The sequence below is a fragment of the Pangasianodon hypophthalmus genome, chromosome 4 (genome assembly GCF_027358585.1).
Source record: "Pangasianodon hypophthalmus isolate fPanHyp1 chromosome 4, fPanHyp1.pri, whole genome shotgun sequence".
NCBI classification, from domain to species: domain Eukaryota; kingdom Metazoa; phylum Chordata; class Actinopteri; order Siluriformes; family Pangasiidae; genus Pangasianodon; species Pangasianodon hypophthalmus.
This window is the reverse complement of record NC_069713.1, coordinates 4,680,064-4,705,039: the sequence shown is the minus strand read 5'-3', so window position 1 is coordinate 4,705,039 and position 24,976 is coordinate 4,680,064. Positions and strand designations below refer to the sequence as shown.

The 24,976-nt window shown below is 37.3% G+C and overlaps 1 protein-coding gene across 1 annotated transcript in view; it reads right to left on the bottom strand.

Annotated features, from left to right (window-relative positions):
* The window catches only part of LOC128318142 (carcinoembryonic antigen-related cell adhesion molecule 5-like), a 33,426-nt gene extending 8,836 nt beyond the window's left edge, over positions 1-24,590 (bottom strand). Inside the window, exons 1-10 of the mRNA XM_053233511.1 lie at positions 24,560-24,590; positions 20,262-20,297; positions 17,678-17,968; positions 16,090-16,425; positions 14,342-14,617; positions 13,637-13,885; positions 1,564-1,671; positions 1,420-1,424; positions 666-750; positions 249-320 (exon numbers count right to left, since the gene is read on the bottom strand). Coding sequence (XP_053089486.1) covers positions 249-320; positions 666-750; positions 1,420-1,424; positions 1,564-1,671; positions 13,637-13,885; positions 14,342-14,617; positions 16,090-16,425; positions 17,678-17,968; positions 20,262-20,297; positions 24,560-24,590 — 1,489 coding nt within the window. The remainder of the gene's footprint in view (positions 1-248; positions 321-665; positions 751-1,419; positions 1,425-1,563; positions 1,672-13,636; positions 13,886-14,341; positions 14,618-16,089; positions 16,426-17,677; positions 17,969-20,261; positions 20,298-24,559) is intronic.
* Between the last annotated feature and the right edge of the window lie 386 nt (positions 24,591-24,976).

Here is a 24,976-nt window from a genome sequence, read left to right as displayed (position 1 = left end):
GCATGAGGCATCTTTTCAATGTATGATAACTTTATGATTAATGCTATGCAGAACACATCACTGACTTTTAATGGAGCCTGTGATGGAACTGACTCGCTGATCTGGAGGAAAATTGTAGCTTATGAACTCAGATGTTTGGATGCAGATTGTTAATGTAATAAATGATTGAATGTGGTGAAGATTTCAAGAGTTATTTGCTCATTTTAATTTTAATAAATAATCCATGAAATGTATTAAAAATACGCTACCATTGTTCCTGTTTGTCTTCTTTTTCTTCATGACCTGTGCGTAAGTGACTTCACTCTCAGCTGCAGCTTCACCTGAACACAGTGCAGTGTGTTAATCACTACAAGACACTTCTGTACTTTCCTGTGTAGGGATAATCTATAGTTAAGTCTCCTAATGCAAGAGGAAATAAATCTACCTGTTCCACTCGTATCTGCCTGATCCACAGTATCATAAAAGTGTTCACTTTCTACTGAATTTGTTATAAATGCTACTGTAGATTACAAAATAGATTTCAAACAAATAAAACAACTGAATTTATTAAAAGCTGTTCATGTTGTGTATTAAAGAGATGATAATTTTACAATGAATTTCAAAGAAAGATGTGTTTCTATTCTTCTAATAAATATAGAAATAAAGTGATTGAGACAGTGTCTGACCAGCCTGAAGTGGTGTGTGTCCTGACTGAGAGTCTTCAGCTCCTGACCGGCTCTGATTCTGCTCTGATGTCTGATTGGTTTTCTGCTGCTTTTCTGTAGAGGGAGACAGATTCTACATTTGAAAAGGGTGTAAATAGTTACAGAAACATTTTATTTTACACAGAATTGATTACAGCAATATAACCAGAGAGACTACAATACAGTAGGAATAGATACAAATATTAATTATGGATATAATTCTAATAACAGTATGTAGTTAGATGAGTGTAACTACACGTCTGAACTGCAAAACCTGTAGTAAAGTTATATTTACAACTAAACCTAATGATTTCACAAAAACTCAGATTCCATTATTAAACCGGGTTCAGTATGACAGATCTCACATCCACAATAATTTGTGAGAATTTGAAAAAAATATTAACTGAAAAAAAGTCAAAAACTTTCAATTAAATACATATATTTTCTGTGAATTAGTTCTTAACCTTCATCACATCTTTCACCATATTTTCTGAAATAGTTTTATTTAGGTCTAAATATGACTTTACAACAGGTTTTGGGTTTATAATATAATAATATTAATGAATAATATGAATATGTATTAATAACCACATTACAGTTAGTATATCTATATTTAGTATGTGCTAGTACTTTTCACATATTTTATAATCTACATTGTATTTAAACTGTTTCTTACACTGTAATCAGGACGATATCTCACACCATAATAATGACTTAAGTGTGAAATATTCCAAACAAGATCTTTTCAACACTTTTAGTTATTTATTCATCAAGTAACCTTTAGTTATTTTTCCACAATTATGTGATACATTAAAATTTGTTTTATTCTTTAGAAATCCTGATTATATTCTATATAACTTAGCTAAAGCAGTTATCAGACCTTTTTTTCTTTTGTAGGACCACAGCAGGATCATTAAGATCAGTAAAGCGATGAACAAAAATCCCAAACCCACAGCCACTCCTACTGTTCCACCACCAGATCTAGAACCTGAGACTGAGGAGAGAATTTACAGAATTTAGGCATTTAAACACTGTGCATGTAAACTGTTATTAAAAAGAGAATCAAATAAAAAAGAAATTCTCACAAGGTTTCTCACGTCTGACTGAGAGCCAGCTTTTCAGTGACTCTCCTCTCTCTGGGTGTTTACAGTGGTAGAAACCTTCATCTGACTTTGAGACAGTTCGGATGATCATCTCTCCTGTAGTCTGTGTCTGGAGAACTGATCCATCTTTATAGAAATCAGTACAGATATATATGAATATCGAAAATCGATTTGATTCCATGCTCATTTACTGCTCCTAGTAAAACTAGTATATACTACTAGCATACATGTATCCGTACTCAGAATAATAGAAATGTACAGGTAATGTACTGAATTAGAAACTCAGAGCTCTGAATATTCTGTAAATCATTTCCCTTTGCTTTTAGGAATAAACACATTACATGAAGACTCACCATGCACTGTGATGTTGACAGGATTACTGTTTTCTCCAGATTCAGACTCACACCAGTAAACTCCAGTGTGTGATGTGGAGAGGAAGCTGATTTTACATGTAGATCCTGTAACTGATCCCCATCGTGAACAATCTAACACTCTCTCACTGTGTGTGTATCGTCTCACTGTCCATCCAGTAGAGTTACTCTGGTCCTCACAGCTCAGTGAGAGAGAGTCTGTAGTAAAGTGTTGAGTTCTGCTGGGATTGATGATCAGAGAGACTGGAGGAGATTCACCTTAAACACAGAAAAGAGACATTTAAATAAATAAATTGAAGAGGAATCATGTAATGTAATGCGACAGAACACAAGTAAATTGCTGTAACTTTTACAAGATTGAGGAGACTAATGTATGGATTATGTTTCATTTCATAATAAAAATATATTTACAAGTATTTTGCAATATATTACTGGAAATACTTTCAATTCAATTTTTTTTGTATAGCGCTTTTAACAATGAACATTGTCTCAAATCAGCTTTATAGAACATAAGAAACAAAAAAAAAACATGCAAACAGAAACAAAAACATGCAAACAGTCCTAGATGTTAGACAAAATTATCCCTAGTGAGCAAGCCTGAGGTGACTGAGGCGACTGTGGCAAGGAAAAACTCCCTTAGATGATATGAGGAAGAAACCTTGAGAGGAACCAGACTCAAAAGGGAACCCATCCTCATTTGGGTGACACTGGAGAGTGTGATATGAACATTGTCCTTTCTGCATTTATGTATAGTCATGTAGAATTTTATGTGTATATTAATTTGGACGTTGTTGTCTTCCTCAAAGTCCACATAGGGTTGGCGGCGTTGCTTTCGTTGCTTTGAATACCCAAATCCTCATGAGGCAGAAACCGGCTGGAGCTGATCCATCTCTGGATGCCTCAGTATCCTCGTAGGGCTGGCCTCGTCTACTGGAGCTGGCACAATCTCTATGTGCCTCGGGATGGGTAGAAGAAGGGAAACAAGTGGAAAGGAGTTAGCGTAGCTGCTGTTCATAATATTAGCAAGCACTAGATCATAATGTGCAATTAATCAGATGTACTGAAGTACAAGGTTATGGTGTGTGTTAAGTGTTAAGTGTGTGCCTGGCTAAAGATATATGTCTTTAATCTACGTTTGAACTGGGAGACTGTGTCTGAGCCCCGAACACTGTCAGGAAAGCTATTCCAAAGTTTAGGAGCTAAATACGAAAACGCTCTACCCCCTTTTGTAGACTTTGATATTCTCTGAACTACCAGAAGTTCGGAGTTTTGAGATCTTAAGGAGCATGGTGGATTGTGACGTGTTAGAAGACTGGCATGTTCAGGGCTCAGTGAAAATGATCACTTTATAATATTTTAATGTATGAGTTATCTCACTTATCTGGAGGAGAAACAGCTACATACACTCACTGTCTATTTTATTAGGAACACCTGTAAAACTGCACATTCATGCAGGTATCTAATCAGCCAATCATGTGGCAGCAGCACAATGCAAAAGAATCATGCAGCTACAGGTCAAGAGCTTCAGTTAATGTTCACATCAAACAGCAGAATGAAGAAAAAGTGGGATCTCTGTGACTTTGATCATGGCATGGATATTGGTACCAGAAGGGCTGGTTTGAGTATTTCAGAAACTGCTGATCTCCTGGGAATTTCACACACAACAGTCTCTAGAGTTTACACAGAATGGTGAGAAAAACAAAAACCACTGAGTAAGCAGCAGTTCTGTTGATAAGAGGTCAGAGGAAAATGGCCAGATTGGTTCGAGCTGCTATGAAGGATCTAGTAACTGAAATAAGCACTCTTTACAACTGTGGTGAGCAGAAAAGCATCTCAACATGCACAAAATATCGAACCTTATGTGGATGGGTGTGACACTGCGGGACCGTAGAAGGCTGCACACACACACACACACACACACACACACAGAAGCAGAAAGTGCGAGGGCGAGTCGTGTTCTTTTATTATCCTTAAAAGTGAAAGTGAAACTTATGGTGCAGGAGGAGAGTGGGGGAAGGGAGGCTTGGCGCGGCGAACTTGCAGTGCGGTGGTGAAACTGTGAGGATACAACAGGCCGGTTTAGGCAGCGGAGGGATCGTCTTCCTCATTTACGTCTGCGTCTAGAAAACACACAAACACAGGGAACAGAAAAGCAATGATTTTCACTTTCCTCTCCCCCGCTAGTGATGGGTCGTTCTTGAGCGATTCGTTCATTTTGAACGAACCTTTAATGTGACTCGGGAAGAACGAGTCGTCTCGGGGAGTGATTCGTTCAATCGCGCATGCGCAACATCCTATAGGTTCTGTACTGGAATGAGTTCACCTGTTTCGAGTCTTCGAGTCTGATTCGTTCGTTCGTCACGTGACAGCCCCATAAGCTTAACCAGTGCAGTCTGAGCCGGAAAGAGAATTGATTAGTTCATCTCTCGAGTCTTGGATAGAGAAATTAGTTAATTTACAGCCTTCCTTACAAACGGGTGCATAGTAATTACTATTATTATTATTATTATTATTATTATTATTTACTCTTACAGTTACCTGATGCGTTTTTGGTCTCAAATTGTTGCTTTTAATTTCTGTCATGATGGTTCTTTTCCATAACACTGAATGTGGTAAAGGTAATAAAGAGTTGGTTACGCTTTAATCATTTTGTCCATATGATGGTGAAATCATTTTGATAAAGAAGAGATACTTTTTTTTTTTACAGTGGATTCTAATCTTTGATGATTTATGTCTTTTGAGTTAACCCTTGAGATTAGACTATAGAACTGTAGTGTTACTTATTTAGGATTCATGAAACATTTTTGAGTCACTCACTATATGTTTAGTCCGTAATAAATTACCTTCAATGTTTACAAGTTGTTTTTTTATCTGAAAAGTCACATGTACTTACCAGTGATACTTAATAACTTGTAACTAAATAACTTTTATACTTGATAAGTTAATTGTGCAGTTATTTAATAAATGTCTGTGTAAACTATACTTTTGACACTTTAGACATTAGAAACACTGTGCACACACTCTTGAATTGGTGTTTATTGTTTATTTTTGTGCCAGAAAAGCTTTATAGCAAAGAGGATAACTATTCCAAAATGAATTAAAACAGTTTAAATAAAAAAATAAATGAAAATTAAAAGATATTAAAGCCACAGAGCCTAATAACCTTAACAAATTAACTTTAAAATCACAATATATATCAAAAAAAAATTTTTTTAAATATTGCACAACAAGCTAGGCTTTTTTTAAAATAAATAAAAATAAATAACACACTGTGGCTATATTTTTAGGACTTGCTTTAAGGCATGTTTGCATTCAAAAAAACAAGCCCCCGGACCTTGGATGGGCTGAGTCTGTTTCTTCTCTCTGAGATAATCTGCCCAGTTTTAGAAAAAATTCTTTCAGATGGCACAGATGTGGCCACAATGCAAAGTCTTGCCTTCATGACCTCAGAAAGGGTTTTGTATACTGGTGAGCATCTCCTCCACCAGGCCAGAGGGTCTGATGTGCGGGGTAAGAGTGGCTCTGCAAGGTAGGCCCGCATCTCCATCATAGCATCTGATGTCTTAGAAGTGGTAGCAGAAGGCCTCAAGCTTGCTACTCTCTCGTCAAAGTCTTCCCAAAACATGGCCCCTGCACTGGCAGTCGCACCAGGATCTGAAGTATTCTCCTCCTCCTCACTCTGAGCTGGGTTAATAGCTGCTGCAGCTGCTGTAACCCTCTTTACTGTCTCTTCTGCTGCCTGGTGATTGACAAAATTGCTTTTTGAACCTTGGGTCCAGGCAAGTAGCATCAGCAAGCTTCTCAATGTGTTCCACTTTGCCAAACCTCCTAGTCATTTCTGACATCAGGGAATCCACTAGTTTTTTAACAGGGTCAAAGCTGGAGGGATTTCTCTGATATCGGGCAACAATCCTCTGAAGACCTCTTGTCATCAAAATGACTTTGGAGGCAGTCACAAACCTATGAAGATTACAAATTGTTTATAAATTAATTATAACAAAATCAAAATCAGTACTGCATATACTTCTCTGTTAAAAAATAAGGCTACAGAAAAACATGCATTATTAAGAGTTTAAAATGTGGTTTTAAAATGAATAATAATAAAATATGTTGAGCAACTTACTTTTCTGCACTCACTTTAGTGGTGCCCTCTTCAAATGGTTTAATAATGTCCAAAATGTATCTGGAAATTTTCCATTCCTCTGGCGACAAGGTTGGCAGAGATGCATTAGTTAGTGCCAGGGTGGAGATGATTGGATCTTTGATTTCAGTAAATCTTTTCAACATGTAATATGTTGAATTCCACCTTGTGGACACATCCTGTTTTAACCGCAACAGCTCTTGACCCATCTGTTTTTGTGTGGCCTTGAGCTTGTGTGAAGCAACTGTACTTCTATGGAAGTATTCAACTATTGTCTTGACCTTTTGCAATGTTGCTTGGACCTCCTTCAATGCAGCTCTGATAATAAGATTCAGCATATGGGCGAAACAAGGTATGTGGTCCCAGTGGAGATGGTCTTTCAGGGCTGAAACAATGTTGCTGGCATTGTCTGTGACACAAGCTACAATTTTGTCACCATTCATTTGTAACCCTTGTCAGCTCACTTGCCAGGTGAGCAGCAGTGTGTCTGTCTGTCAAAACAAAGCAGTCCAGGAGATAGGGGGTCATCTGAATGTCCTCTATGAAATGACATGTCACAGTCATGTAACTTGTTGTAGACAAAGAGGTCCAGCAGTCTGTTGTGAGACAAACAGCAGAAACACTCTTGATTTTGTCCATTATATCACCTCTTAACTTGTCATACAGCCTAGGCATTACAGTTTTTGATAGTGTTTTTCTTACCCAACTGTATGACGGGTCCAGAAGATGTGAATACTCCTTAAAGCCCTTGTCCTCCACTATAGAAAATGGCTGAAAGTCACAAGCAATCATTCTCACCAGAGCCTCATCAAGTTTGCTTTGTCTTAATGGATCCATTGGTCTTGTTACAAAACTGCTCATTGAAGTTTGCTGTTGTGGCCTCCTTGGCCTAACTGCTCCTTGGATGGTGGTGGGTGCTGTTGGTGTACTGGATGCTGTAGATGTGGTCAGCGTGCCAGCCAAAGCCAAAGCAGAAGAAGAGCTGGTGGTCGAAACAGCTCCAGCTGCTGCAGGGCTATCATCTTCAGTCTCTGTTCTAACTTGTGCTAACAGCACAGTAGGATGTGAGGATTTAAGGTGCCTCCTCAAATTAGAAGTGCTTCCTCCTTTAGTTGAAAAACTTTGTTTGCATATGTTGCATTTTGCTTCAGTGGCTGAAGTTGCCACAAAATGAGTCCAAACATCACTCCTTTTTGTAGTGCTCATTCTCCTGAGGTGTTAAAATCTGTCTGAGGCTCTTCTCTGCCCCTCACCTAGTGCGAAACAAAGGGGGATGGGTGTGGATTGGTTACCTTTCCCTTGGTGACAGTCTTGAGTGACAGTTGTCCTTCAGCTGAACCATTGGTTAAACCTTCGTGTGACCCAAGCACATTATATTTCTAAGTAATTCACTTTAACTCTCCAGTTTTATTTCAATTTGGGTTACAACTGTTGAAGCTGACATTATCATAACCTTAATATTTTAAACTAACATTAATCATTCAAATTCAAAATGTTATTTGCTTTTACTTTATGTCATTATGTCCTTTTTGACCAGTCTTCTTATACAAATATTAGACCAATATGTCAATTCTGCCTAGGAAAAACAATTATTATACCAGCAAACTCAAAATTGGAGTAAAAACGAACAAACTATAAGTACTTTGTAATTGTAGGCTTGGATTATTTTATTACATAGCCTAGTGTGTGTTTACTGATAGACAGACAGTGAAAGGACAAATTAATCAATATTTTATTTATAACAGGGTTTTATTTATTTATAATATAACACCACAGATCCTCAAGAAACAGTAACAAAAACATAGTGACAGAAATGGACAGACCTTTTTTTATTTCTAGGAAAATGCTTATTACACATCTTTTGATAATTTTATGATAATTCCTAAATATGATCCAACATACAAAAAATACAGTTTTACGTTATAGTATTACTGACTGAGGTACTGATCAGGGAAGTGGTCACGTGACAAAAGAACGAACGACTTGAAAGACTTGAGAGATGAACTAATCAATTCTCTCTCGGGCTCAGACTGCACTGGTTAAGCTTATGGGGCTGTCACGTGACGAACGAACGACTCAAACCCGAAGACTTGTCAGATAAGAGGTGAGGTGAGCTAATCATAGACTAAAGATCCAGGTAAACAATGAATTAATGTTTTCTGTTTCTTATAGCATTATAGTTTTGTCTTGTTTGTAGTGTGATCAACGTTTGCGTAAGTAGTAGTTGTGTTAGGGAAGTAACACGTAACATTTTAATTATTGATATTTAATTGATGTTTTACATGCGCGGGCTGTCGGCCCGCCATCACAAGTAAAGTGCTCTAGAGATCAGTTTTTGTTCCAAGGAGCTAGGATCATCCTGAGCCCAGATACTGAGGTTTCCGTAAATAACTGTATAACCAAAATTGTTGTGTGTCATGACACAAAGATGGCTGTCTTAGTTAAACTAAGTAAAATTTAAAAAATGGTGGTTTAGCAATGCCAATACATAGCGGTAATCACTCAAAAAAATAAATAAATAAATAAATTAAAAATGGTCAAGTAACCTGCATTGGACCAGTTGAGATGGAATGAAGCAATGGCCAGTTTGGGTGAGCCTGTGCCCACTCTAGACTCAGATTGCTTTTCTTGGCTGACAGGAGTGATCTTCAGCTGCTGTGGCCCATCAACCTCAAGGTTCAACCCGCCGTCACAATGGGCTACAACAGCAGAAGACCACATCAGGTTCCACTCCTCTCAGCCAACAACAGCAATCTGAGGCTATCATGGGCACAGACTCACCGACACAGGACAGCTGAAGATTTAAAAAAAATCACCTGCTCTTTTTCCAGTCTTCAACTGTCCATGTTGCTGAAGACACACAGAGAAATTTTACTCACAGCATCACACAACTTGGTCAATGTCCAAATATTTATGGATCTGGCTGTTTTTCTTTCCCCAAAATTGCATCTAAATAAATGATGTATGTTAAATGTTTTCTTTTTTCTGCTGCTGATTTACAGTGTGCATGCCTAATGGTGAACAAGGAATAAAAAGGGTCTAGATTGCACAATAAGGTTTGAATATAATATTTTTGTGCTTCTAGTTATAATCCATGTGTGTAATCTGCACAGCAAAGCAAAAGCACATAAAAAGCACATTGTGTGTAATGGCCACTATAGCACACACTGTCTAAGGAAGGGGTCCAAAAGGGACTCGTGACACTTTGTCAGTAACTGTCAGTATGAAGCTATGTTACTGAATTCATTTTTGTTACTGCTGACATGATAAATGTAAGTGCAGAGGAGCAGGAGCTGAGATGGGGATGGAGCATGTCGAGCTTTAGTTGAGTCCAGAGAGAGTTTTCTTACTGAATATCACTTCAGTTGCCTTCATAACACAAGCTTATGACATCTAACAGCCAGCTGTTCTTTACAAGAGACCTGAGTTTTAAAATCTCACACACAAATGATATGGTAACTGTTACAGGACAGTTCAGTGTGGACCCAATTGCAGAGTGAAAACCCCTGCTTGTTTATAAATAACTGGACAAGCAGGGTTTATATATTGGTGAAATAAAGGTTAAGGGTTGGGTTTGGGGTGTGACTGGTGCACTCTCTCTAGTCACTTATTTCCTCTGCTTTCTTTCTTTTCTAATTTGTTTAATTTCTCATTTACCTTTTCTTTTACTCTTTTAACTTTCCCTCAGATAAAGCTCTGATATACAATACCAGTCACTCCTCTACAAAGGTGTGACAAAGGGCTGTGTCAGAGGCTGGCATTAAGTATCCTGCAGTTAATCCAGGTTAATCAGCCTGGAGAATTCTGGGTAACTGAGTTCTCCTGAATGGCTGCTCTCACTGTGCTCCACTGCTGCCCTCTGCTGGCTGCTGGAGATGTAGCGCAGCCTCTTACAGTAACAAAAGGGAATAAATGTTTATTTATACAGTAAAATATGAATGAAACTATTTTTCTGCTACAATTTTTCCTTGGAAGAAGTGTGTGATGTTCCTGACTGCAGACACCTACCAAAAATTCTCCACAATTGTGTAGACTGTGTTAATGCTCATATACAACAATGATTTAGATACAAGCTTGATTTACAAACCTCTAATCCTGACTATCTTAATCCCTCTGCCAGGACTGGGAAGAAATGCACTCATGAGGAAGTTATCTAGCAGGATTTAAGAGTGAAACCTTGTAGTTCACTTTATAAGTAGCTTTTGATTGTCTGAATCACTGTCACTTCTGTAATGTTAATTTCCTATGTTGTGTTTTGGACATTTTCAGTGTTATGTTAGTCCTGTACATCAGTGTACCAGTGTGTAGACATGCAGTAAGAGTAATAACATTTCTGTTTGATTCCTCATTTACTCCTGAACTTTACTGCACTGAGATCCTCTACTTACGCTGAATAATACTGCAGGATCGAGTTTCTGCTTTTAATCCCATGTGGGAAATTCCAGTGTTACAGAGACAAGAGACAATATAAGACAATGAAAAGGCAACAATATAGCAGCAGAACGGAGTTTAAAACATAAAAATGCAAGAGAAATGAAGTAGACATTGATCTGTTTATTTTTTATTATTATTATTTTGGCTCAATAAATGTTTTAGCTCCAGTACATCATTGTATAAAAAATACAAAATGGTAAAAATGCTGATATTGACAAAGACACAAGAGTTTTCTCAGTGTATTACTTGTACTTCATATGATACATTATTGCTACCAGTTGAAATAATTCAGTGAATTGATAATGATGCATTTGTTTAATAGATAATAAACATTTCATCCACAAATCTCCTCACACAACTACAATTAAAGTTCACACAGCTGAAAATTCAAACAAAACTAACAACAGTGTCTAACTGAGATTGGAAGTCTACTCCTCGTAATTCAACTAGAGCTAATCTCACACAGAAATAGAAGAAAACACAGCAGTACAAATACAGTAGTGGTAGAACTAATACTGAGAAGACACAAAACGCAATATTAGTTCCCCACCATATTTCAGATAACAGTCAGTGAACTTGTTTTTATATTGCATACATACAAAGCTTCACTTACTTTAACTCCAGTAACACTGGGCTTTTCACCAAACACTCTGACTGTAGTCATCTATACAGAAAATACAACCTACACTGGAAAATATTACACTGCACATTTTCATTCTGAAATAATGCAATTTAAACCATATACATTTTAACATTTTTGAAATTACAATTGTGTTGTCATTGAATCATTGAACAGAACAAGATCGGGTGCACATAGTGCATGAAGCACACATACGCTGTTGACAAACTGTCCTTGGTACTGTCAGTGGCCTCGTCAACTTGAAGCGCAAAGCTTTTCCCTTTTATTTTCTCAATGAGCTGTTCCTCCAGGTTATTCGGAATATAAAAAATTCGTCTTGATATGGTGTCATTAGACAATGAGATTGTCTTTAATTTCGTGACACTTGCCTCATCAAGCATAACTGACACCATATCTATGGCAGCAGGAAGAATCAACTCTTCTGCAATTGTGTGTGATTTCTTGCATTGTGCAAAGCGATACACAATTTTGTACGAAGCCAGTTGTGCTTTCGCTGTTGCTGAAGTGGCTTTACAAAATGCCTATGCTGCCCACGATATTGATCAGGTTTTCTTTTAAAACAGTCGCTTTTGAACATAATTTGGACGTATCGTACGGCTACGGCTTTTCTCTTCCCTTTCACAAACCGATCCATCTTCCATGCTTAATCTTGTTTCATCTCATTCTCTTCCATTGGAATAAAACAATAGGATGGCGTGATTTACATTAAAAGAGGTCCAGCAACTGACAGAGTAGAGTATCATTCTATAATTTCTGGACTTAAAGCAACCATTTTGCACAGATTATTGTGTTTGCTTAAACCTCATTACAGTTAGATGAAGTGTTTTGAGGTTTTAATGTGCAGGTCACCATGTTGAGATTAAACTCACTTCAATAGCAGACATATTTATTTCCCACATGTCAGATGTTATTTTGCAGAAGCACAGCTCAACCCTCAGACAATACATCACAATTTTCTCTTGATCAATATGTATTTTTAAAGAATATTTGTTCATTTTTACTCTGTTTTGCATTAGCAGAATGTAAGGTTTATTAGAAACTACACACATGGTAACTTTCACCTCATGAGGAGGTTTGTAGGCTTTAGCTAAACAAATCCAGTCAACAACGAGGGTGTCTATAAGATGCCGAGCAAATAACAGCATGACATTAAAATGACAAATCAGTATTATTTTAAAACCTCACAAAGCCCTAAAGAACGAGAAATTATGAAATTATTTTTACAGTAAATGCATCTTCTTTTTGTTAGATGAACTTTGCTCACTCCTCTATGACTGCATTCTCAATTCTCTCTTCATCAGTGTGAGCTGTTAAAGAAATTAAAGAGTCATTAGATTCATTTCAAAGTTTATTCCAGGTGTTTATGGCAGAAAAGCAGCCAACCTGCATTTGATCTCATCCTAAACACAGTTTAAAGGGTGTTTATTTTGAGGCTTCTGAATGACAGTGAAGTGACAAGTGACAGAGCTTCAGGAAAAGATGTGTTAGAAAATGAACATCATTCATTCAGTCATCTTCAGTAACTGCAAAATGTAGATCAGAGATTCTTTATCAATTATTACAAACAATTTATTAACATTTCCTTTTGTGTTATTAAAATGCTACCTCTTCCTTTTAAAACCTAAATTATACAGATTATCTAAAGCCTGTTACTATGATGGATAAGTCAGCACATCTACTTATGAAATACACTTCTGCACTATTTTTTGTATTTTTACTGAATAATGTACATTATTAGTGAAGTTAAAATGTAACTCCACTTGAAGCGTCTGTCACATGTAAATTCACCCTCAGACCTCAGCAGAAACAGATGTTGTGTTTTATATCATATCCTACTTACATTTAAATCTTACTGTAAGTGCATTTTAGAACAAGTGCTTAAACATTAAAGCATTTGCTCATTATGTGAAATGTACTGAAAGAGTTCTTACCTCGAGCTCTGTAACATTTGACCAGCAGAATGATGGTCACCAGCAGATACGGAGAGGCCGTCACTACACTACTGATCAGCATGAGCACTGAGAATGGAGCTTCTACATGCAGGATAAAATAATAATTATAATAACTCTTTATTCATGGTGAAGTGTTTGTAAGTTTTAGCTCAACCTGTTGTACAAATAAATTCATTTACACTTGTGTGCACAAATGTAACATAGCATATTGAACACAGAGTTACATAAATTAAGGACTATAGCTTGCATTATGTAAAGCTACTGAGTTCAAGACACATTTGTATTTAAATGAATATTTAAATGATTTCTCACGTCTGACTGAGAGCCAGCTTTTCAGTGACTCTCCTCTCGCTGGGTGTTTACAGTGGTAGAAACCTTCATCTGACTTTGAGACAGTTCGAATGATCATCTCTCCTGTAGTCTGTGTCTGGAGAACTGATCCATCTTTATAGAAATCAGCTCGGAGGTTTGAGGGCTTTGTGTTGCGATATAAACAGCGTAGAGTCAGAGGATGTCCCTCAGACACAGGATGGACAGGACTTTCCAGGATCACATCACCATCTACACAGAAAATCACAAACAAGGAAATCCACACACTATGATGTGTGTAGACAATATAAATAAAAGTTCTCTAATTTATATGTATATAACTTTAAACTCTCAAAAGCTGTGAAGTCTGCAGGTATTTAATTCAAGTCTGCAGAAAACTTCCTACACTAGCTCATGATAAAAAAATTCAACTGAATTATGGATGCACCAGTACAGAGATATATATGAATATCCAATATTGATTCGATTCCATGCTCATTTACTGCTACTTGTAAAACTAGTATTTACTACTAGTATACATGTCTCCATTTTCAGAAGTATAGAAATTACAGGTATTGTACTGAGAAAAAAATGTTGTCGTTGTCTTCCTGAAGGTTTTCCCCATTTACGAACTCAGAGTTCTGAATATTCTGTAATAAATCGTTTCCCTTTTTACTTTAACAGTAAACACACTACATGAAGACTCACCATGCACTGTGATGTTGACAGGATTACTGTTTTCTCCAGATTCAGACTCACACCAGTAAACTCCAGTGTGTGATGTGGAGAGGAAGCTGATGTTACATGTAGATCCTGTAACTGATCCCCACCGTGAACAATCTAACACTCCCTCACTGTGTGTGTATCGTCTCACTGTCCATCCAGTAGAGTTACTCTGGTCCTCACAGCTCAGTGAGAGAGAGTCTTTAGTAAAGTGTTGAGTTCTGCTGGGACTGATGATCAGAGACACTGGAGGAGATTCACCTTAAACAGAGAAGAAATCCATTTAAATAAAAATTAAAGATGAATTGTGTGATAGAATGAGGAAGGACACAAGGAAATTGCTGTAAATGTACTTTGTTTATTACTGTTTTATTATTTCACAGGTTTACAGTAAATTAGCAGAAAATGCATTGCATAGTGGGATATCTAATGTTTTTGCCAGCAGTAAGACTTGTAAAATTTCTCCTCCTGTCAAGCTTGAGTTTAAAGTGGTTCAGGCTTGAAGTTATAGATCAGAATGTCGTCTGTTCAAATCCCAGCATTGCTAAGCTGCTATGGTTGAGTCCTTGAGCAAGACCTTTAACCCTAATTTCAGTTGTATCCTGAATCAGCCAAATGAGCAATTATACTTGATTATGTTTTATTTTATAACATAAATATATTTAGAAGTATTTTACTTGCAGAATTTACAGTATATTACTAGAAATATACAATAAACATAACAAGAATCATCTGTGAAGGTATTTAGAGTACTTTACAGTAAATATTTTTACAGTGATTTACTGCCATTTGCTATTTGCTAACAGTAAATTACTGTAAATATTACAGTAAATGTTTTACAGTGAGGAACAGGTGCACACAATCAGGGAATCACATCACCAGGGGACATTACGCCTCCTCACCACCAGATGTCACTGTCGCCTGAGTATTAGTCTAGCTCTATCACACCACCTCCGGGTCACTTCCTCATTGTAGAGTATATTAAGCCAGCACATGGTCTTATACATGATGTAAAGTCTTGCCAATCCCAGGGTTTGTGCAAGTTCAGAGCTATGTTTAGTTTGTGATTGCCATTGCCCTGTTTAGACTCTTTGCCTTGTCTTTTGATTAGTGTTTTGGATTTGTCCTCTGGTTTCTTGTACGGTGCTTCAGTGTGTTTGACTCTTGCCTGCTTTACACCTCTGTTATTTGCATTGTGTTTACTAACAGTGTAACATGATGACATCATCTGTACCTGCATCTGTTTTTGCTCTAAATAGCCATATCTGTATCTGTATTTGGATTTAAACAAGATGTGGGCATGTTCTTGCCTTTTTGGAAAGCTTTCTAAAGACAAACAAAGAAAAAAATCCTGAATAGTGCACCTCCTATTCGTATCTGTATCTTTTTAGAACACATTTTCTGTTCACACTGAATAATGTATTTGTACTTGGTTACATCCGTAATGTTCACCTGCTTTACCTTTCTGGCTTTTAAAATAAAATCCTCCTTCACATAGATCCTCAACCATCTCCTGAGTCCTGTATGTTACCCAGAAAACTTACCCAATGACAAGGGGCAGAGACATCACAAAATACAGAGGAACACAAGGAAAATTGTGACAATCAGCCTCTACCAGCACTTAGAGCTCTTTAACTGCCTTATACATATTAATAAATAAATGTGGCATTAATCTGATCTTACATTCACACTTTTGTATTCTACACTTCAACACAAGAGTTAATTTTCCTCACCAGTGATCCATAGTGGCTGTGGAATGCTGTACTGTGTGTGAACGGCTGGTTCTCCTCTCTCTCCTCTGCACACATAAACTCCTGTGTGATTCAGAGCAGCAGGACTGAGAGTGTAGGAGCCTCCAGATCCTCTGCTGCTGTCTGAGAGGAGCTCCACATACATGCTATAGCCACGATTATTTTTTATTTGAGTTAAGCCGTCTCTGTAGGGAACAGTTGTGTACCAGCTGAATGTCCAGTCTGTAGAGGAGTCTGTAACCTCACAGCTTAGAGTCACTGAGTCTCCTTCAGTCAGCCAGCTCTGTGGAGATACACTCAGTACTGCCCGTGGTCTCTCTGTTACACAGGAAATACAACACGATTTTTTCTAAATTTATTTAAATAAATAAATAAATAAATAAATAAATAACACTTACAATTTTACACAGACCTGTTTAACTACAAATAGTTACAAAAAGTAACTATTGATAAAACACTATTAACGTGTAGTTAGATGGGTGTAACTATACATCTAAATTGCAGTCATCTTTCCTAGTTATAATCATAAATATAGTTTTCCCCACAAAAACCCAGTCTTCATTAGTAAAACAGTTTCAGTATGACTCATACCCACGATAATTTGTATAATTTTCAAAAGTTAACTGAAATGGAAAATTATAATTAAGATTACAGCATGGGGTAGGTTTTGTGTACTATTTTATGTTTTTAATTACAGTAAATTTGTGCTTAACCCTTATGACTTTACAACAGTTTGTGGAGTTCAGGTGTTTAGTTACACACATGTAACCATGTTATAATTATTTACAAGATATTTCCATATATAGTATTTGTAACTACTTATTATTCTATTCAATATAGTGTGTTGAGTTTAAACTGTAAAGAAGTGAAGATAGTTTCTTACATTTCTCACACATTGGAGACTTCTGGTTTCAGACGTACAGTATACTGTGTATTTTTAAGTTTAAGTAAGTAATAAAACACTCTGTCTCACAATTTTATGGAAAAATACTGAATGATGTGGTCTGTTACCACCCCAAAGTACAGATTATTTTCCTATAACAGCATGTCCTCATGTGATTTGTTCCTTTTAAACCACAGCAATTTTCCGATGATTACAATATTTAATTTATTAATGAATGACACATTGTACTTTTCATCCATTTATAGTTTCATTTATTGTTGTGGAATATCTGCAACACAAGTTAGTTCCTGTTCTCACTTACATTACAGCAGCTATAAACAGTCATTTCCTCACCAGCCTCGCATTTTTCTCACTTTTTTAATTAATGAATAAAAAATTGCAGCTTGTCATGTTACAGGGAAACAGCAAATCATAAACTCCTCTGTCCTGAAGACTTTTCCATGATGGAAAACTTAAAGTTATAGCTTTACCTCTTTTCTTATTTTTCTTTGTTAAATAACATGTTCTTAAACGTTTGCATTTGATCTTACCAGCCACCAATGACAAATACTTTTAAAACATATGTATTTCAAGATTATCTTAAACATACTGGAATAAAAAGGAATTACAATAATTAAGCAATATTTTCTGACTTCTTCTAACAAAGGGGACAAAATCATGACATACCTCTCGCTGTAATCTTGACAGGATCACTGAGCTCTGTGTAGTAGTCATAGTAATAGGTGTAGTCGTAGTAGTTTGTCCTGCGTGCGCGACACTTGTACACTGTTTCTCCTGCATTATCGACTGTCACTTGTGTGTGTGCTTGTTCGTTGTGCAGAAGCCGTAACACCTGATAGTTTTTGTACCAGAGAAACTTCCATCCAGTCAACTGCTGCAGCTCACAGCTCAGAGTGATGGTGTCTCCAGTGTAGACGGAGCTCTGAGGATTCACTGTCACAGTCGGTTTGGGTTTTGCTGTTGGTATGAAATGATGAAGGTGTCAGAGCTGCTTTTCACTTTACAACATTAGCAGTAGATTCACTGTGCTTTAACATATGCTTTGTGTCTAAAACAAACATTTATATTTAACATTTGATACAAGATGTTACAATTGTATTTTTTCTTACACGGCTGGTATTCAGTATATTTTCCATGTAACAAAATTCATGATTGGATTGAAGCGTAAAACTCTGTATTTGATGATTTTAGATTGTTATTTTATGGATCTTGCACAAATTCTGCACCACCATCTGAACATATCTGCATTTTCTTAAAAATTAGCAAAGGCATGACTTCCTGTAGTAAAGCCATGACTGAGGACTTTTCTCAAAATATCTACAGGCATTCTGTAGCTAAACATAATCATCTAGCCAAGAAACATTAATTATCATTTTCAATTCAGTCCAACCATGAAAATAAGATCAGCCTGGATTTTTAGTGAAGAATAAATTAGTTTTGTGTGCATGTCTACATAAGTACTTGTAATTAGTTGGCTCAGTCTGATGTTTGTTTAAAAAAAAATGAAGTAATGTTATAAATATGCAATTTACTGAACATATGTGAGACAGACTGGAAAACTTCATCACATGTTGCTACAGCTGGATTCTGGTAACATCCAAACATGATGAAAATCAAAAATTGTCTCTCTAGCTAAATTTTTCTAAGGATCTGATAAAAAATGTTGGACAGTTATATATAAACAGACAGAAGTCTAATCAATTCAGTTTGTAATCAGATAGTGGCTGTCAAAATGTCTGCGATGCTCCTGTGCCATCACATCATCATTAAAACAGGGAGGAGTGTTTACACATTTTGTACAGATGACAGCAGACAAAGTTATAAAATATTTAAATGAACTAATACAAAGACATTAATAACTAGAAATATAGTCAACAGAACAGAAGTGAATCAGGGATTATTTCCCCAGCGGTGTTAGTGTGAACAGACATCAGTCAAGTGAAGAGAAGATAATGAGGCTCGTATTTAAATGCTGTGAGTGACTTCTACCTCAGGTGATGAGACAGAGACTGATGCTGATGATGCTGATAATCAAAATCTCTCAAAATTACAGAATTCTCAGATAAAATCTTATAACTCCAATGCCTCAAATGATCTTCTACTAATCAGATAATGGCAGAGCCAACACAAGGTGAGATTTACTGCCTTCTTTCTTAATGTTCACTGTGTACTATTAATCAGACTGACTCACCACAATTCTACTACAAACTTAATATAAAACCCAAATGCTACTGCAAAACACATGATGATGATTCCTGTGAAAGAAATTGGTGTCTACTAGACAGGGAAGTGAAAGTCAACATTAAACAAACAGGGACTCAGTTACTAACAGCTCAAAATCTGAACCTTGAAAAATAATGTTATCATATTAAATAAGAAATAAACACTCACAGACTCACCTGATACAGTCAGTGTAACGGCATCACTGATCTCTGAGCTCTGAGAGTCACTGCTCTGTCCTCTGCAGGTGTAGTCACCACTGTCAGAGTCAGTAACAGACCGGATTATGAACTCCTGCATTGTGCTGTCTGTGAGTCTGTTATTATTTTTATACCAGCTGTATGTCCGCTGAGTGCTTCCTCCTCTCTGTACATCACATCTGAGAGTAACATGCTCTCCAATGAACACATGTGTATCAGGCTTTATGGACACCACGACTTTAGGACTCCCTGTGAAACATTCTGTTGTTAATAAACCTTACATACAGTAATTCCCAAGTGTACACTACTAATATAATTTTTTTAGACTGAGTATGAGTACATGTTTTTTGTTACTTGTTGATACTGATATGTGTAACCTACTTACATCATGGAACATTTTATTTAGCACTATTTATGTCAGTTGTTCCCATGTGCTGCTGTCATTAAACTTGTGCTGTTTTATAATTAATATGTTAAGGCATTTAAGCAGCATAAAACTATTCATTTTCATCTAAACTTTTGTTGGTCATCCTCTTCCTATATTACAATTTACTGTCTTAAATGAAAGTAGTTCTTGTAAAAAGAGAAACAGTAACTGAAGAGCCACACAGTGTGGGTGAATTTACCAAGAGCACAAAGTGAATCTACACATGAGATGGTATGAGAACAAAGAATGAAAATAACTGAGTTAATGTTACTTTCTTTGCTAAGAGCTATAAAAACTGCATTAATAAACTAGGAAAAATTGACAAATTGTGCACAAACTTCTCAGCCCCAAAACAAATCAAATATAAGCACACAATATAAAGGATAAATTATATATTAATCACCTTGAGCATGGGCCACTGGTATAAGTGAAATCAGCACTAAAAAGGAAACAGAAACAGAACATGACATAAATATGGAAAATATTCAGTCTATTAATGAAAACAGCACATTTTAGACACAACGAACCTACAAGAATAAATCTTATTCAGGGAATCTAAACTACCATCTGTAAGAAATACATTTTAAGCTCTCTTAATAATAAATAAATAAAACCTACAGTAACTTACACAAAGGTCACTATTCTGCTCATTAAGGTGTTTGTTTCACTTTATTTCACTTTATTGCACAAAGTAACCAAATATGCAGCAGATATTATTATTGAAGAGTGATAATCTCTGGGACATAAAAGCAACAGAGTATCACACTGTAACGTTCTTAATGAGAGAAAGCAAGAGAGAGAGAGAGAGAGAGAGAGAGAGAGAGAGAGAGAGAGAGAGAGAGAGGATGGACAGATGGAACTACTATTTAAGCATTTCATGCATGAATTATTCTGCAGTGTGGAAAGACAGGGTAGAGAAGTGTGGCCCGACTGGTGGTGGCCTGTGGTTGAAGACTGAAGCCAAATTGACTTTGATGCACTCTACTTTTTAATCCTGACCTTATCCACATTGTAAAAGATTTAATAAGAACTGTTTAAATACCGCTTCCAACACCTCTTTTATACTATGATAGTATAGTAATAGTATAATATACTCAGTAATAGTAATAATAGAGTGTTCCAGTAATAGTATATTTCAGTAGCATGTTCAGAAATCTTATAACTCTGAATAGCCATTTTGTCTCCAGCTGGCCCTGCTGTGGAGACTCTGGCTTCAAATGGTGATTTTCATCTTGGTCAACTTTTGGCTTTAAAAGAGCTCAGTGAGTGTCAGTGGAGTTAAATTTGTCCACCATATCAACAGTTAAAAAGTTAAGGCTTAATTACTGCTTTCAAACGTTCACTTTCACACCTCCTCCCTTTCTTCACTGCTGAATTTGCACCACAACGTGAAAATAGAAAATAAACCACATCCGTGACCTGGTCTTTGTTCTCAGGCCTCTAACACCGTCACTGCTCTGTGTGTGTACAGGACTAATGAGAAGTGTTTGTTTCTGCAGAGTTATTGCTCTTATTTTTAATACAGACAGATAAATAATGATTAATGATTATTTAGAAAAAAGAGCTGTGCATTAGTTTAGTATTAGTCTGTATTATAGTGAACTTGCTGTACTGAGATGTTTCCCTGCACATAATAATAACAAAAATGGAAATGTAGGTTATAAGGCATTTTCTCAGTAAGTCTAGTTAAAGCTAACACGGTTTTATTAAAACTTTTCTGTCCACAGGAAAGACTCCCAGAGGCTCATCACAGTGTCATGAATATGCCGGAACTAGCATTAGACTACGTTTCCCATCAGCCACGGCACTGCACATTATCACGTCACATGACTGGTTACACCTGATTCACGTTTTTGGTTAATTAGCACTGGTATTTAAGTCATGTTTGGCACAGCACATTTGCATTTGTCTTTCTTTGTCTCATTATACTTTCATGTCTCATGGTTATGTTTCTTTGTTTTGTGTTTTGTTTTCGTCTTTATTAAACGTGAATCTGCACTTGCATCTGTCTAAGCCTTCATTACATGACAGATCGCAAGACCTACAAATGGATGCAGTGGATTTTCTCGCCGTTCAGGAAGAGTTCTTGAAGAGGAACTGCCTGATGTGCGAGCAACAGGGGAAAGGAGCGTGGGTAAAGGCCACTCAGGAATGGCTCAACACAATGCGTCCCTTCAGAAAATTTTTTGAATTCAATTCAATTGAAACCATCTTCCACCCTCCCTGCCCCACTTCGGACGTTGCTCAGTCTACCTGCCCAACTGAGGACATCGCCCTGCTCCCTTCCTCAACTGAGGATGTGGCTCCCCAATCCTGCTCCGCTGGGGAAGTCCTTCCACCCCCATGCTCAGCTGAGGACATCACTCCCAGAATGTCCATCACAGAATGTCGCTCCCCCCCCTTGGCTTCACGGAGAATATTGCTCCCCACTCTGAGCTTGTGGAGACAGTTGATTCCCCCCTCTGGTCTCACAGAGAATGTAGCCCACCCGCTGGCTGAGAGGTGGCTGATGCTCCACGCTCATGCTCGGCCTGGGACATTGCGCCACCCCTCGGCTGTGCGGAGGAAACCTCCCCGCCTCTGTACCAGAGGGAGGACATCACGCCTCCTTCAGGCCCTGCGAGTGGTAGTGCTCAAAAGAACTTTGATCAGCTAAGCAACATCTTGTCTGGGTGTCCAGGACCACCTCCTGAACTTTTTTCATGCGTCTCTGCGCACTATGGGGATTCTGTCATGGATATGCTGAAACAAGCATTAGACTACAATTCCCATGAGCTAATGCGCCGCACATGATCATGTCACATGACTGGTTACACCTGATTCATGTTTTTGCTTAATTAGCACTGGTATTTACGTCCTGTTTGGCACAGCACTATTGTCTTGCGTTTGTCTTTCTTTGTCTCGTTATGCTTTCATTTCTCATGGTTATGTATCTTAGTACTTGTATTTTGCCATGAGTTCTTAGTTCTTGTTTTGAGTTTTGTTTTCGTCTTTATTAAACTTGAATCTGCACGTGCATCTGACTAGGCCTTGATTATGTTACACACAGCAGCTAAAGATATTTCAGTTAGTCACAACCATGACTTCCACTGGTGATAGTACGAACACTGTCCAGTCATTTTCTTTTAGCAAATCAAATGATCATTACAGGTTGTCACTGAGCAGCAGATGACAGCAGGACACAGAAGATCAGATACAGATTCCAACAATACAGACTTGTTTACACTCATTCGATTATTTAAACCCTGTGTTTTAAAGCTGGAGGGGATGGATATGTGTAACTTCTAGTTTAGTGTGATTTTTCATGCATGACATTTTCTGCAGAGTGGAAACAGAGGGCAGAGAAGTGTGGCCAGACTGGTGGCAGCGTGCAGTTGAAAAGAGAAACTAAAATGTCTTTGATGCATGCCACTGTTAACTGCAGTACATTTTAATCCTGACTTTGTCCACATTGGGGGGATATTATAGTAATAATAAACCCAGTAATAGGAATTGAAGAGTGTTCCAGTAATAATAGTGTAGTGTTCCTAATAAAATGGCCAGTGAGGGTATGTACAGAAATTGTATCACTCTGAATAGTCATTTTGTCTCCAACTGGCCCTGCTGTGGAGACTCTGGCTTCAAATGCTGATTTTCAGCTTGGTCAACTTTTGGCTTTAAAAGAGCTCAGTGAGTGTCAGTGGAGTTATTTTTTTAGATTAGATTCAACTTTATTGTCATTGTTCAAAGTACATGTACTAAGCCAATGAAATGCAGTTAGCATCTAACCAGAAGTACATAAGTGGCATATTTACAATAATGTCCACCATATCAACAGTTAAAAAGTTAAGTGTCATTTACTGCTTTCACACGTCCACTTTCACACACCTTCACACTTCCTCCCCTTCTTCACTGCTGAATTTGCACCACAACATTAAAATAGAAAATAAACCACATCCGCGACCTGGCCTCTGCTCTCAGGCCTCTAACACTGTCACTGCTCTGTGTGTGTGTACAGGACTGATGAGAAGTGTTTGTTTCTGAACAGTTATTGCTCTTATTTTTAACACAGATAGGTAAATAATGATTAGGGATTATTTTTTAAAAAAGTACTGTGCATTGGTTTGATATTAGTGTGTGTTAGAGTGAACTTGCTGTACTGAGATGTTTCCCTGCGCAGATCTTAATAATAACAAAAATGGAAATGTAGGTTAAAAGGCATTTTATCAAAACTTTTTTGTGCTCAGGAAACACCACCAGAGTCTCACCACAGCAGTTAAAAACATTTCAGTTAGTCACAACCATGACTTCCACTGGTGAAAGTACAAACACCATCCAGTCATTTTCTTTTAGCAAATCAAATGATCATGAGAGGTTGTCACTGAGCAGCAGATGACAGCAGGACACAGAAGATCAGGTACAGATTCCAACAATACAGACTCGTTTACACTCATTAGATTATTTAAACCCTGTGTTTTAAACTTGCTCTACTTGTACTCTTACCTGTTGAACTATCATAGTTACTGAGAGTAGTTACACATCAAACTAAACCCTTCTCATAACAGATATGGATACACTGATCCACCTGAGCAGTCATGCTGAAGTACACACAATGTCCTAATCACACAATAAGCTCATCACTCAGGACATTCAGACTGCAGATGAACAACTTTATACCCCACCACTCACTCTAATGAAGACACAAAGAGAACATTTACTCACAGAGCATCACAGAGAGTGGACTCAGCTCCATCCTGTCTCTCTAATGACTGACTGACTGACAGAGCAGAGGTGTGTGTTAAAGCCTTACCACTTCCTGTGTTCTCTCTGGGGTTGGGGCAGCCCACTTCTATTTTAGTGGACACAGACACAGCAACTTCCTGTGTTCTCACACACACACACACACAGAGAGAGAATGTACATATATGTCACTTCTACCTTTTAGTTGACACAGATGTGGTTGCTCCTGTTCCCTTATATTTCACATTAAGGCTGTTTTAAGACTCACACTGTAAAACCTATAACGTTTCACTTTACTAGGATTAAAATCATTTGCATTAAATAATAACAGATATTTTGCCTATGTCCATTATATTCTCAGTGTCCACTCTATTATGAACACATATACACCTACTCATT